At 33.2% G+C, this 16368-nt stretch overlaps 1 protein-coding gene across 2 annotated transcripts in view; it reads left to right on the forward strand.

Annotated features, from left to right (window-relative positions):
- The window catches only part of LOC109329714 (heterogeneous nuclear ribonucleoprotein 1-like), a 6900-nt gene continuing 2076 nt past the window's right edge, over positions 11545-16368 (forward strand). Inside the window, exons 1-4 of one of the 2 annotated variants that reach the window (XM_019563467.1) lie at positions 11546-11730; positions 12224-12446; positions 13026-14217; positions 14868-15329. In XM_019563467.1, the coding sequence (XP_019419012.1) occupies positions 12225-12446; positions 13026-14217; positions 14868-14881 (1428 nt within the window). In that variant the 5' untranslated portion in view covers positions 11546-11730; position 12224 and the 3' untranslated portion in view covers positions 14882-15329. Of the gene's footprint in view, positions 11731-12223; positions 12447-13025; positions 14218-14867; positions 15330-16368 lie in introns of those variants that run through there. The other variant, XM_019563468.1, reaches the window with a different exon arrangement.

Raw genomic sequence — 16368 nt, forward strand, 5'->3', positions numbered from 1 at the left:
CGCATGAAAAGCACCGTTAATGGGTTAGTGGAAAAGATCGCAAGGTTAACCACAAACACAACACAAACACCACCACCAACACCACCATATGGCTTTCAACCAACACCACCACCACCATATGGCTCCCAACCAAGACCACCAGCAACTCTATATGGTTGTGGACTGTTTCCACCACTAGGAAATATAAAACCTCCAAAATTACAACTACAACCATTTGATGGTACAAAACCACAAGATTGGTTATTTCAAGCATAACAGTATTTCAACGTATATCAAGTCGCTCCCTTTCAACGCCTTGAACTTGTAGCATTTTCAATGAAAGGAAACGCCTTAAGTTGGTATAAGTTGATGTTTCAGACCAATCAATTAACAAGTTGGGGAGGCTTTACAAAAGCTCTAGTGGTACATTTTGGACCATCTACATTTTCAAATCCTCAAGATGAACTATTTAAATTAAAACAAACTACTACAGTCACAAATTACCAAATCAGATTTGAACGTCTCTCAAATCAAGTAGTCGAAATGACTCCTGAAATGCTGCTCAACTGTTTCTTATCTGGACTTCATCTAGAGATTGGGCGGGAACTAGCAATTCAACAACCCTTTTCAGTGATTCATGCAATTGGGTTGGAAAAATTGGTGGAAAGTAAAATCGATGCGGCAAAGGCCACATCAAATCGCTCATGGCGCTCCCAAACAACTACAATAACCAGTCCCAAGACTGCTGGACTTAATGGTGTTAGTCAAACTATATCGCACACTCTGCCCATAAAAAGACTCATTGCAACTCAAATGTATGAACGACACGCACAAGGACTATGTTATAATTGCGATGAAAAGTTCGTTCCAGGACACCGTTGCCAACCAGAGCAATTCCTCTTGATGCTGAGTGAGGAAGGTAGTGAGGGTCTAATTGCTAAAGACCCTAATTTACCAATGTTGGATGCGGAATGCATAGATCATGACATAAACCAACCATAAATTATTCACTTCCACTTATCTGATCACGCTCTACAAGGTAACCCATCTCCAAAGACTCTTAAATTTGAAGGCCAGATTTTTGGACATACAGTGACTGTGTTAGTAGATACAGGCAGTTTACATAATGTTATGCAACCTTGAGTTGCACAATTTTTATAGCTACCTATCTGCTCAACCCCAAAGTTTTCAATCATGGTAGGTAATGGTGAGCATATTTATTATGCTAGTTTATGTAAAGAAACTCCTATCAACCTACAACAACAACTATTTCATATTCCATTTTATATTTTGCCAATACAAGGAGCTGATGTGGTATTAGGGATTGAATAGTTAAGTACCCTAGGACCAGTCACTTCAGATTTTGCCATTCCCTCTATGACATCACATATAACAATAAACTCATCACCTTAACCGGACAACACTCAACTTCACCAACATTATCCACCTTCCACCAACTCAAAAGACTAACATATACAGATGCTATTGCAGATATATTCTGTGAGATAGTCGCACCCACCCAAACACAGTCACCAACAACACAGATAACCTATCTAGCCTTACAGACCCAAACAATATCCACAATAAAGCTATCCAACCCATACTAAAGGAGTTTGAGTCAATCTTCAGTACCCCAAAAGGATTACCACCACAAAGACCACATGATAATAAAATTGTCCTCCTATCCAACTCATCCCCAATTAATGTTAAATCTTACCGATATCCCTACTCCCAAAAGGAAGCAATGTCAACTCTATTATTAGAAATCTTACAAGCTGGCATAGTAGTACCAAGTACTAGCCCGTTTTCATCCCCAGTTTTACTAGTTCGAAAGAAAGATGGAACATGGCGTTTTTGTGTGGATTACCACAGTTTGAATGCAATTACTGTTAAAAATCGGTTTCCAATTCCTACTATTGATGAACTCCTAGATGAATTAGCAACTGCTCATATTTTCTCAAAAATTGATTTAAGATCTGGATACCATCAAATTAGATTGGACCCTACCGACACTCACAAAACAACATTTCGGACAGTATACGAGCATTATGAGTTCCTGGTAATGCCCTTTGGCCTCACTAATGGGCCATCAAAGTTCTAAGCTTCCATGAATGATTTTTTACGACCATATCTTCGAAAATTTGTCCGCTTGTTTTTTGATGATATATTAATCTACAGCAAGACTTTGACTGAATATCTAACACACTTAAGGTTAATTTTACTCTTATTAAGGGAGCTTAAATTTTCGCAAAATTATCGAAATGTGTTTTTGGCGTGGATTATCTAGGACATATATTATCAGGCGACGGCGTACAGCCAGACCCGAAAAAAATTCAAGCCATTGTTAAATGGCCAACACCAAATTCAATCACGGCCTTAAGCGGTTTCCTTAGCCTCACTGGGTTTTATCGACGATTTATCAAACAATATGCCTCACACGCTGCTCCTCTGACAAATTTATTAAAGATAGGAAGTTTTACATGGAGTACATCAACCCAACAAGCATTCGAAAATTTAAAACACATAATGACAAATGCTCCAGTACTAGCTCTACCAAACTTCACTATGACTTTTGATGTTGAAACAAATGCTTCAAGGATCACCATTGGTGTTGTTTTATCCCAAAAAGGTCACCCAATAGCATATTTCAGCAAAACGATATCTGCATGCATGCAAGCAGCATCAACATACATTAGAGAAATGTATGCAGTAATAGAAGCTGTTAAAAAATGGAGACAATATTTAATAAGGCTGAAATTGAAAATCAACTCAGCAAAAGGATTAAGTACGTCAGATCTGACCGTGGTGGTGAATACTATGGTAGATATGACGGTTCAGGTGAACAACGTCCAGGGCCTTTTGCCAAATACCTAGAGGAATGTGGTATAGTCCCACAGTACACCATGCCAGGATTGCCTAGCATGAATGGTTTGTCTGAACGACGAAACTGGACTCTTAAGGATATGGTGATGAGTAGGATTTGTCACTCTACTTTACCAGAGTCACTCTGGGGAGAGGCACTTAAGACTGCAGCTTATATTCTTAATAGGGTGCCAACTAAGGCAACTGCCAAAACACCTTATGAGCATTGGACTGGGCGAAAGCCTAGTCTAAAGCATTTTCATGTGTGGGGATGTCCAGCTGAGGCAAGGCCTTATAGGCCTCATGAAAAGAAATTGGACTCCCGTACAGTGAGCTATTGGTTACTCTGAAAAATCAAGGGGCTATAAATTTTATGACCCAAATTTCAAATTCATATTTGAGACGGGTACAACCACGTTCTTTGAGGATATTGAGTTTGAAGGGGAAAATAAGGTTAGAAATTTTGTCTTAGAGGAAGAATCGGTATCAATTCCAGATGCGATTCATATGGTTGCTTTTGGTGAAGCAAATTTGGAACCTCTTCAGGGCATAGCTGATGATGCTTTCCCTACTCAAGATGAGTTGGTAATTCATGAAGGACAAACTAAAAACCCTCTAATACCAATTGTTGGAATTTCTCTATATAATCATTTAAACTGAATGTGGAAAACCTAATGATCATGACTTTGTTCCTATAACAAAATGTTTATGCCCATACATAAACCCAAATGGAACAACCCTGATCTAGACCGAAGAAACCCTAATTGAGTTCATAGTGAAGAATAAAAGCATACCTTGATTAGTCATTTGGAATTTTCAAGGGTATGTGGGTACGAGGATCTTCCAGATGATAGAGTCTGATAGTTTTCCTTATGCTCCTTTAGAGGGGAATGAAAAGTCAAGGAGAGTATGAACTAATAGAATTCTGATGGATTTTGTAACCTTATTGATGACTCCTCATCAATCCATATTTTATCTCATCATTACTCAACTAAACCTGTTACTCTACAAATGGGGACCATAACTTATAAAAGTAACCATAGCGGTTACTACTTAAGTTGCAATAATTATAATTCAGTCCCGTCATCAAATCAGAAATTGCCTGAAGGTATCTACACTTATAATATTTCATGACACATATGCCCTTAGCCACCAAATTAATTCCTGAAGACCATTTCATATTTGGTCAATTAAATAATGGTCATAACACAATTATAGAATTATATTTGTGACCCATATACTGTCAGAAATTCTAACACTTCTGTCAAAAGTGGATTGGTGTCATGAAGGACGAGATGAAGTAATCTATGCATGATAATGACATTTGGGATCTTGTCGAATTACCTGAATATGTGAAACCTATTAGTTTCAAATGGATATTTAAAACCAAGAGGAATTCGAAGGGTAATATTGATAGATATAAAGCTCGTCTAGTTGTTAAAGGCTTCACTCAGAAAGAAGGCATTGATTATAAAGAAACCTTCTCTCTAGTATATTCGAATGATTATTTTAGAATAATATTGGTACTAGTAGCTCATTTTGATTTAGAGCTATATCAGATGGATGTTAAGACTGTGTTTCTAAATGGTGATATTAAAGAAACGATATATATGGTGCAACCAAAAAACCTTGTGTCAGTTGGCTTAAAGTCAATGGTTTGCAAATTAAAGAAATTCATCTATGGCCTTAAACAAGCTTCTCGTCAATGGAATCACAAGTTTCATCAAGTTATTACCTTGTATGGTTTTGTGGCAAATAAAGTTGATGATTGCGTGTACCACAGGTTCAGTGGGAGTAAATTTATATTCCTGGTATTATATATTGATGATATACTGCTTGCTAGCAATGATATGAGACTATTTCATAAGACCAAGAGATTTCTAACGAAGAATTTTTTAAATGAAAGATCTTGATGAAGCTTCTTTTGTATTAGGTATTTAGATACTGATAGTGTAACACCTCAGTTCCATGAATATACTAGGCGTGCCACCCATTAAGCTTAAATACCCCCTACAGTATTTTATTCCCCTCCAAGGGGAGCCTTTCGCGACTCGAACTCATGACCTTAGGAATAAATAGTCACTATACCACTGAGTCGCTACCATTAAGCTTAATGGGTGGCACGCCTAGTATATTCATGGGCCTGGGAGGTCGCATGTCAGAACTGGGGTGTTACAAAAAAACCTCATGGATAAATAGTCACTATACCATTGAGTCGCTACTATTAAGCTAGTGTAGCTTAATGGTAGCGACTCAGTGGTATAGTGATTATTTATCCCTGAGGTCACGGGTTCGAGTCGCAGAAGGCTCCCTTGGGAGGGGAACAAAATACTGTAGGGAGTATTTAAGCTTAATGGTGGCACGCTCAGTATATTCATGGGCATGTGAGGTCGCATGTCATAACTGGGTTGTTACAGAGAGATCGCTCTCAATGTATCCTAAGGTTGTCACAAGAAAGCTATATAGATAAAGTCTTGGATAGATTTGACATGAAAGATAGTAAACCAGGGAATACTCCTATAGCTATGGGAGACAAGTTTAGTCTCAAACAGTGCTCCAAAAATGACTTTGAAAGATACGAGATGCACAAGATTGCAGTATGAAGTCTAATGTATGCTCAAGTTTGCACTCGTCCCGACATAACATTTGTCGTGTGAGTTTTTGGAATGATATTTGAGAAATCCTGTAATGCATCACTAGAAGTAGTCAAACATGTCATGCGTTATTTAAAGAGAACAAAAGAGTACATGCTCATTTATCGGAGGTCTGAGAATTTAGAGATCATTGGGAACTCTAACTCCGATTTTTGGGTGTCTAGACAACATACACTCCACCTTTAGATATGTGTTTATCTTGGCTGAAGGTGCTATCTCTTGGAAGTCTGCTAAACAGACGCTCATAGCTCCTTCAACCATGGTTGCGAATTTGATGGTTTGTTTTGAAACATTAGACCATGACATATGGTTGCAGAAATTTTGTCATTGGCTTACATGTGGTCAATGGTATTAAAAGACCATCGAGAATTTATTGTGACATTAAGTCCGCAGTTTTTTTTACTCCAATAATAATAGGAGTTCTACAAAGTCAAATTTGATTGACATTAAGTTTTTGGTTGTTAAAGAAAGTATTCAAAATAAATAAATTTTCATAGAACATATAGGAATAAATTTTATGCTAGCTGATCCAGTGACTAAGGATTTGGTACTTAAAGTCTTTCATGAGCATAATGCTCAGAGTATTGCTCCTTAGGATACTTGAGTTCAATGGGAGTCTATATGTTTTATGACTTACTTTGGACATCATATATAGTTTTATGCATAATAAAGTTGATGGTTTATTGTTCTATTTTGAAATTGTATATTGTAACTATTGTGTTGCAATTTAAGACTTTGGATTGATCTCACTAAAGAATAAATATGGACCAGTTAGAAATAGACATGTTTGAGATCACATTGCATGAAATTTCCATGTCACTCATCCATATTTAATCTATATCGTTAAGTATATTAACATGGTGATCATCTTGGTCGAGTCATGTTTGAATGTGATAAAGGTCGCGGTGGTTTCATAGTTGATATATGAGATAGACCAATTGTATTAAGGAGAAGTCTAAATATAAATAAGATACGGATGTGCGCCTAAAGAATATTTGATATAATTGTTTCAGGAAAAAATATGAAGCCCAAGTAGGAGATTGTTAGAATTTCATAATTTCTAATTAAGGTGGACATCATATATTTAATACAATTATATCAGCTATTTATTTTGGTTTACAAAACAAGTGATCTAATTCATGATAACTCATAGAACTTCTAAAATTGATAACGAATATGGACTAATGAGTGGATACACAAACAGTTAACTTATATGTAATAATAGAAACTTTATAAGTTAATACATAAGGAATGGTTATGATCCTCAAGACATCAAATCACAAATAGTTTTCACCCTTCCCAAGAGAGAAAACGAATGTCCCAAAAAGAATTCAGTATTTGGTTGAGGAAGACTATAATACCAAATTCTCTCTCAAAAGGTATATTATCTGAAAACATGGATTCAGGTATGACTTTATATCATTGTTTTATATTATGTGTGAGAATCATGAGATTCAAGATTCTAGGATTGATATTTCACCTATCATCAAGAAATATCTAACATATTTATCTTTTCATAAAATGGAAGTGAATATAATTCTAACTTAAAAGTGAGTATAACTTTTGAGAATAGTAAAGTGAACAAGGAATTAGGTTTTGATGTTTAATTTATGAGAGGATAAATTTTGCTATATTCCCCATAATCAAAAACTATATCATCTTAGTCCAAAATTCACATATCATTAGCATTATTCAACATATACATATGGGATATATGGCAACAAATTTAAAACAAATAAAATGGAACAATCATGTGTATAAGACCAATTATGCTATAGTTTGCAACATGTTACCAATTAACTTTATCAAAGTTATTAATGGGATGGTTTGTCGTCGGAGTTGGCTTATGGCTGTTTCCAATTATGTACCCCACATTATAATATTTCTATTAAATTTTGGCGATTTTAGTTATTGTTAATTAATTTAACTAGTGTTTATATGCCTGGACTAAGCATCTATCTTATCACAAAGCTTGGAATCAAGGAGACAATTGACCCCATCCCTCATTATTATCTGGCACGTGGGAATCAATTATGCAAAAGTGTCCATCGCTATAAAAAACCAATTATGCAAAATTGATTCCAAAGGTTAAGAACCCTCCAATTAGTATAGAATATAAGAATTTAATATTAGTGTACATTCTTTTTATACGTTTAGTATATCATTTTTTATTTATGTGTATTATTTTTATTTAGGGTAAATAATAATTAATATGCCAATGATAAATAGGACATTTGTAATGTGAAGATTCTTATAATAATGTCAACCCATAAATTATTATTTTTGTTCGTATTATAACATATTTATGAGGTAACATTAATCAGAAATTATATCAACTAGGTGTTGGTATAGTAGTAAGATCCACTAGATTTTCAGGATAAACAAAAAGTTAAAGTTCAATATTTGTGGGCAATACTTGTTGGGAGGATAACCACACATCCCAAAAGAAATTAGTTATTTACCCAAAAAGGGTGAAGGGATACCCTTGGTATATAAAAATTGAAAATTATACTTGAACATCATTTCATGGATTAATTGTTTTTTATTAATAAAATAAAAAAGTGGCTTGAGAGGAATCCACCTTCTTTGTCCCCTTTTAGTGTGGCCTTGAAGGGTTAAGATTAAGATAACAACAATATGCAAAACTTTACTACATCTCTCACACCTTCCACATTCTCCTCATCCAAAACACACCTTAGGCAAAAAGGATTACTTGTCTTTCAAGTCAATCATACAATGGTACAATATCCTTTGTATCTCTGCATGGTTTTGTGGAAGCAACCCCAATAAATAAGAAGTTCTTTATTCGGGGAAAAGAAAGAGAATTGCCACATTATTAAAAAAGCAATGAAATAATAAAATAAATATATGATGGAATTGAAGTAGAAATTTTATCTTTACCCTAACAAACTTTAAGCCAACGTTATGCTCATTGGCCAGATAAATTCAATGCATACACACACTGAATATTGGAATAAGATGAAATAAAATCAGGAAGTAAATAAGTATAACACTAATATAGGATGATATATGCATATTAAACTCTTTTACAAACATGCAAGTTTTCACATGCTCCTCTTAAAAATGCTCTAATATAGTGCTGATTATTATAAACAAATTAAGGAATATAATATCTCAAGTGAATGCCTCAGAACGTGTTCACATGCTAAATTCAATGCATACACACACAGAACAACAAAATAAAGCTAAGAAACAAATAAGCAAACAGTTATAGTTATCATTTTTTGGCAAAATATGGAAATTTTACGACCAAAACCAATATGTTAACATACAAGGCTTTTGATGGTAAATAATTAATAATTTTGAAGGCCACCATTTAGTCCCTTAAATTTACACCATCCAAGTCATAATCACACAAAATATTCCTGTTTGCAAATTTCTCAACAAAACCATCTATTTCTACACACACACACACATATATATATATATATATATATATATATATATGTATATATATATATATATCACCAAAGTTTGGAAAATTAAATCGACTAAACTCCATTATTAATCCTCTAGCCTGAATGATCCATTATTTGATAATCTCAGCAATGAGATTTTCAATTCCTCTATTTATGTTAAGGCCTATTCTTTTTTTATGTGGAATAAATCAAAGGAGTCGTTTTCTTTCGTTTTTTTCTTTGACCACACTTAAAAAATCAAGAAGACCAACTACAAGTCTACAATGTCAAATTGATTATGATCTACCTTAAAATTAAGACTTATATTATCTCAACTTGAAAAAGTCAAAACTTCCTTCCATTTTGCATAATTTTTTTATTTGTCTAGTTAATTTTTTTCATCATGATATTATTCAACTTTTAATTATAGCATACAACATAAAGGATCATAACATTTACAGATTATCTACGTCATATGGGAGTGTCTATTTAGTCCTTGCAATCTGATGTTGAAAAAAATAAAATTGTAATATGTTTGTATTATCAATTTGAGTTTTAAATTACTCTCATATATTTATTTATTTATAGATTAGTATTCTCTAAACTCCCTTTATCAACAAGGTCCTCATACCAATAACAAAATTCAAATTTATATTTTATTAAATTTGGACTGAGTACATATTCGCTAGATCAACATTGGTTAGCTATAAAGTTACTCTTATTTTATCACATTGGTGTGATAACATACTGATATCAATGGGAAGGTTTTAATTCATTACCTTAATTTGTATGTCGCATTATATTGCACATTTAGTTGTTTCCTTTGTGTCCATTGTCCAAGGTTATAACCTATTACCTTAATTTGTTCCAAAATTCTGATAATAAATCGAAGGATTAGAGGCAAGAAATTATGTTGTGAATGAAAGAAAAAAAGGAATAAAGTGATCACACAAAGAAGGGTAACATCAAGAGCAAGAGATCCATATCCACATGCATTATAAGTCTAACCAACTATGTTTTGCTTGATCCACCTATTGGATCCATAGGATGAGTGGGTGCACAAGCAATCCCTTCTGTCATTCACACATAACCCTACTTTATTTTTTATATTTTTATATTTGAAAGTTGATTGAAAGTTGTTTTTGTACAACAACCACACATTTATTATATAATATATTTGTGCCCATTCCAATTATTTGCTTGATGTCATAATATTTTCAAAACAATCCAACTTCTAATTATCTAAGTGTTCATTAAATTACATCATTTTTACCTCACCCTTTTAGTTACACCTTCCAAGTCAATACTAGCTTATATTAGCATCTAGCATCATTGTCATTTTAAAAAGAGTAAATTACACTGACACCCCTTAAGTTTTAATGAAATTACATAAATTATCTCTCATTTTTTTACACTTACACAAACTTCCCCTAATTTTTATACTTTCATTACACTCACCGCCCCTGCATAAGAAATAAGTATAATCTTTTAAACAAAAAATATGATAAATGTAATTAAGTTAAACAAAACATGATATATTATGGAGACAAGTCCAAATAATATATGAGACAATATTTCTTTATTATTTTTGACTTATAATATAGTGTAATGAACCAAAAATAATAAAGAATTATTGACTCATATATTATTTAGACTTGTCTACACAATATATCATTTTTTTTAACTTAATTGCATTTATCATATTTTTTGTTTAAAATATTACACTTATTCCTTATGCATGGGTGATTAGTGTAATAAAAGTATAAAAACTACGGGAGGTTTGTGTAGGTGTAGAAAAATGAAGGGTGGTTTGTATAATTTCACTAAAACTCAGGTGGTGTCAGTATAATTTACTCTTTTAGAAAACAAGTGAAAAGTAGTAGCACATCTATTATTCTAAAAATTGTGTTACCATTTGTTGTGATTAGCTAAAAAATTATATTTATGTTAAAGTTTTAATAATTAAGTATTTTTTTAACCAATTACAGTAAATAAAACATGAAGTGGTTCACATTTTAGACAAGAGATAAATCACCAAGAAAATTAAGAAATTTCTAATTTAAAATAAATTAATAAATGCATACTAAATTCTTTAAAAAAAAGAGTCAATTACAATGATTGAAAATTGATCATCATGCACAATGTAAATAGTAATGGTTTAATCATTAAAGCAACATTGACTAGGAGGGATAAACATATACTCGGAATAGAATGATCGATTACCCATAAAGTAAGGATAATTTTATTTAACACAATAAATAACTTTTTTTAATGAATAAAAGTTTAGGTAAATTGGATTTTAGTGTTCCATCAAGATTAAAGCATATCTCACCACTTAAAAGAATGTTTACAATGATAATTAAAATTACTTACTAACAAAATCCTCAAATATGAGATTCAAATATCATCAACTCTTTAATAACATGGTAAAAAAATTGGTTACTTATTTAAGAAAAAATTATGTGAATATGTGATCAACTTGGGCAAATGTACGGTCACCCTCTTCTATCCCTTGGTTTAACTTTCTTACACACTACACAAGAAAGAATGAAAGATATACAAACAAACCTTCTCTATAAATAAATAATATATATATATATCCTGATGCAAAATGCTTTTTTTTCCTATACATATCTCTTGCCCTTTGTGATACACGGACTTCATTCATTATATACATTTATCTGTTTCTTCTCTATCAACCGTAATTCTTCTAACACAAAAGAAGAACAAAAGAGGGCCTCTCGCCCTCTTTGCTTATTATGCTCTCTCTTAGATCTTAGATTCCATCAATTTGTTATTTGGGTTGTCTTCATTTGGTATTCTTTTTCTCCCAATGATTTTCATTTCCTCTTAAATGAAGTTTGAGTTAAAGTTTGATTCTTTTTGCAATTTTAGATTATGGGTTGTTGATCTTATACGATTTCTTCTACTCAATCATGTATGATTTTGATTTATATGGTGTCTAGAACATCCTAGTTTTCTGAAAAAAATGTCTGAAAAGGTGGATTTAGTTTTGTACATGTTTTTTCCCTACGTGGAATCGGCATTACGGTGTTATGTTCGTGGTGTTTGTTGTTTTGTTGAATTTTATGTTGTCTCAAAGTTAGGAAATGAATACGAGGTTTTTGTAAGGAGATTATATGAGTTACTGATTGGATCCAATATGTTTCGTTTTTTTAGTTGCTTCTACTTTTGGCGTGCGTTTTAATGGTTGTTGGAAAAGAATTATTCATTTTCTAAATTCATCTATATTTTTTTTATATAAATTGTGGTTAGAAATAGAATTGATTGAAGTTTTGGGAAGTGCAGAATGGAAATGGACCCTGGCAAGCTTTTCATCGGAGGGATTTCCTGGGACACAAATGAAGACCGACTCAGACAGTATTTCCAGAATTTTGGAGATGTAGTGGAAGCTGTGATCATGAAGGATAGGACCACTGGGCGTGCCCGTGGTTTCGGGTTTATTGTTTTTGCTGATCCTTCTGTTGCCGAGCGAGTTGTTATGGAAAAGCATGTCATAGATGGAAGAGCTGTAAGTTACCCATCTCGGTTCATATGTTTATGTTTTTTCCAAGATACCCATGCTGGAGCCTCACAATTGTATGATTGTATCAATTTCTATATTGACAATTTCACAAAATGAATCAAGATTCACCCTCCCCCAACAAATGATATTGAAGCAAGCAAATTTGTTGCACTTTTTTGCCGCATTATGTTGCAACTTCTTTGACAGGAACAGGGATTAATATGGACAAGTACAGAGAAGATCATATCAATTGAATCTTGATACTTGGATTGTCTAAGTTGTTAAAGAAATCTCTAAGTACATATTTGCATCTTTGTAATACAAAATCTTTACTTCAAATCCTGGCCAATGATCTTTTATGGGGAGGGATTAATATGAAGATGAAGCGCAGAGAAGTTATCAATTGAATCTCGCTACATGGATTATCTAAGTTTTTAAAGAAAACTCTAAGTACATGTTAGCATCTTTCTAAAATAAAATCCTTACTTCAAATCCTGACGACTGATATTTTTCTCTCGTAGAGCCTATCGTATCTTTCTAAGAAGGTTTTCAATTGAAGTTTATTGTCATGCATTTCACATGCAGGTTGAAGCAAAAAAGGCTGTCCCTAGAGATGATCAGAATGTTCTGAGCAGAAGCAACAGCAGCAGTCATGGATCTCCTGGTCCTTCTCCTACCCGCACAAAGAAGATATTTGTTGGAGGTCTAGCATCCACAGTCACCGAGAGTGACTTTAAGATGTACTTTGAACAATTTGGAACAATTACCGATGTTGTTGTGATGTATGACCATAACACTCAAAGGCCAAGAGGTTTTGGATTCATCACCTTTGATTCCGAGCAAGGAGTTGAGAAGGTGCTCTACAAAACTTTTCATGAATTGCATGGTAAAATGGTTGAGGTTAAGAGGGCTGTTCCAAAGGAATTGTCTCCAGGTCCAAGTAGAGCTCAGTTAGGTGGATATAACCATGGTCTAAGTAGAGTTAGTAGCTTTGCTAATGGTTTTCTTCAGGGATATAATCCAAGTCTGGTTGGAGGGAATGGACTTAGAATAGACGATAGATTGAGTCCTGTTACTGTCGGTCGCAGTGGATATTCTGTTATGAGTCCTGGTTATGGATCAGGACTCAACTTTGAGCCACCATTGAGCCAACTTCTCCTAGGACGGGCATTGAACCCTTCATATAGTGCAAGTCCTAGCAGGTACGGTAATGCCATGGGGTATGCTGGTAACAATTCATATAGCACAGGCAACAATTCAACCATAAGTTCAGCAAATCAGAATTTGTGGGGGAATGGGAATTTTAACTATGCTACTAACCCTAGAAGCTCTGATTCTTTTGCTGACTATGGAAGCGGAAATCCAAACATGGGTTCTTTTGGTCACATCGGACCACTTTGGAGTTCCTCCCTCGGTACTGATCAAGCTGGAGCCATTGGCTCCGGATATGGTAAGAGCAGTCTTAGTTATAGCTCTGGAGATGTGATTTTAGGGTCAAAAGCAGTAGGCTATGGAAAAAGTAGGGAAAATGTTGCTGCACCAGCTTCATCATATGCTGCTCTATCAAACGGAAGTTATGACGATGCATACAACTACAAAGGTACTTATGAAGCTGGGTCATTCTATGGGGACTATACTTGGGGATCATCACCTTCAGAACTAGCTGATGTTGGCACTCTTGGTTTTGGCCTTGGAAATGCCGTTTCGGATTTAGTGAGCAAAAGGTCTGGTGGCCACATTGAGGCTTATGCTGTTGCCAATAGACAGCCAGATAGAGGTAAATCCGTAAATATTTGTTACTCTTTTATTATCCATTTGGAACTAAACAAAACTCCCGTACTGTTTAAAGTTCTATACTTACCTTGGCATATATGAAGTAATTCATGTTTAGAGTTCAAATTTGATTAAGGCTCCAAACACTATTACCATTATAAAGGTTCCAGGTTCTTTGTTTTCTATTCATCTCACATATTGTGGTTGTGTCTGCTAGAATCTCGTGAATAACACTAGCATATATACTATATAGATATCAACCTTGCGATCCTAACAAATTAAAAAAAATAATCAGGACATGTTTCAAAAATGATGGTTCTATGAAGAGAAACTTAGCCATGTGAGCATTGTTGTTTGAATTGTTTGTCTGGGAATGTGCTTTAGCATCATAGTTTCTCGAACTTGCCGAGTGCAATGTGATTAAATACTACAAGATATAACTTACCAAATAACCTAGAAGACATTATGGAGTCTAATGATTTACACTCTTAGCAAATCAAATTGTAATTGATTGTGTATGTTTACCGAATCTCTTATTTCTGATTACTTGCTGGATGCTTAATTAACTACATATGCTCTTTAATTTAATTCAGGACATTATCACAATACAAAACTTATAAGTATTAATGTGCTTTTAAACATGTTATGCTTCAGGAATTGCTGCCTAGGAAAGTTATGCCACGGATTCTCGGACGTTTTAGCGAAGAATGTAAGCAGCAGAAGGCAAAAGATTGTGGAGAGCATAATTTTTCTTGTTTCAATATGGTTTATTAGTGCATCAAGAATTTCATTAGACCTAGTTGGTTTGGCTGCGTTGAATGACTTACAAATACAGAGAGAACTTACAAGGGCTTTAAACTTAAAAGAGTTGAGTGAAACATAGTTTTTCTTTGGGATTTTGAGACTTTGTAATCAGGTTAGTGAAATTTGTCAGAACTTTCATGATGCACATCTCTATTCACAACAACAATACACAAAAAAAGCAGATATTCCTTTTCTTTTTCTTTTCCCATTTTCAAACTATTCTATTTTCCTTTCACAGTATTGTTATTTTTCAGACTGTAAGAAATACATTGTTCATTTCTTTGATATTATTATAAAGGGATTTTCATCTGAGTTATATAAAATAATAGTTGACTCATGTTCTAGATAGTACAATTTTCTTCTTGTGCCATTTTCAGGTTGCTTGTTGATGAATTATTATATATGATTGATCTTCTGTATGTAAGTACAAAGTTATTTTAATAATGAAATAAAATGTAACTTTTCCCAACAACCACCCAAACCTACCATGACTATATAGGGCCACCAAATATTTTTTGTATAAATAAACAATGGTTGAATTTTTTATTTTATTTTGAGAGTGATCTAAACAACCAAACCTTTATACTACTAGTGAACTTGACTACATAGGTTGAATGATGCTGTAATGATCTATCATAAATTAGGTTTATTAACAAAAACATTAATTTCTAAGTCTTTTTTATCATTTCCGATATGGTTTTTTAGTCCCATATTTCTCTAGGAATCAGACCAAATAGCAATAAATAATATTTGTTCTTAAAAACTATATCATCAATAAATAATTATATACAAAAGGACTAAATAGAAAATATTCATTAGAGAATATTGCAAAACTACTAGAATAAAATGGTAGTAAGTGAAAATCAGATTACAATTTTACTCTTAAAAGTAAAAACAAGAACAACTCTCTTGAGTAGTGGAAATGACTTTATTCTTTAAATTTATATCATTGATAAATAATCATATACAAAAAGAGTAAATAACAAATGTTCATTGAAGAATATTGCAAAACTACTCGAATAAAATGGTTGCAAGTGGAAATGAGATTACACTTATACACTATAATCTATTTGTCGATATTTTATAAATTTCATATTACTTTCAAATCATATTTAATCTATTTTATCAATTATTTCATAATGAATTTTAGTGATTAAACTATACTAACAAACTTATAATATGTATGTGACTACTTATGATGTAAGAATAATATATATATATATATATATATAGAGGTATCTGGCAAGTGCATAAAAATGAAGGAAAAAATTGTGATGATATAACAGTTTTACCCTTTAAATATAATATGATGATATTTTTACTCTTAAATATAAAGGCAAAATTAATAATT

The sequence above is a fragment of the Lupinus angustifolius genome, chromosome LG16, assembly GCF_001865875.1.
Source record: "Lupinus angustifolius cultivar Tanjil chromosome LG16, LupAngTanjil_v1.0, whole genome shotgun sequence".
Classification (NCBI taxonomy): domain Eukaryota; kingdom Viridiplantae; phylum Streptophyta; class Magnoliopsida; order Fabales; family Fabaceae; genus Lupinus; species Lupinus angustifolius.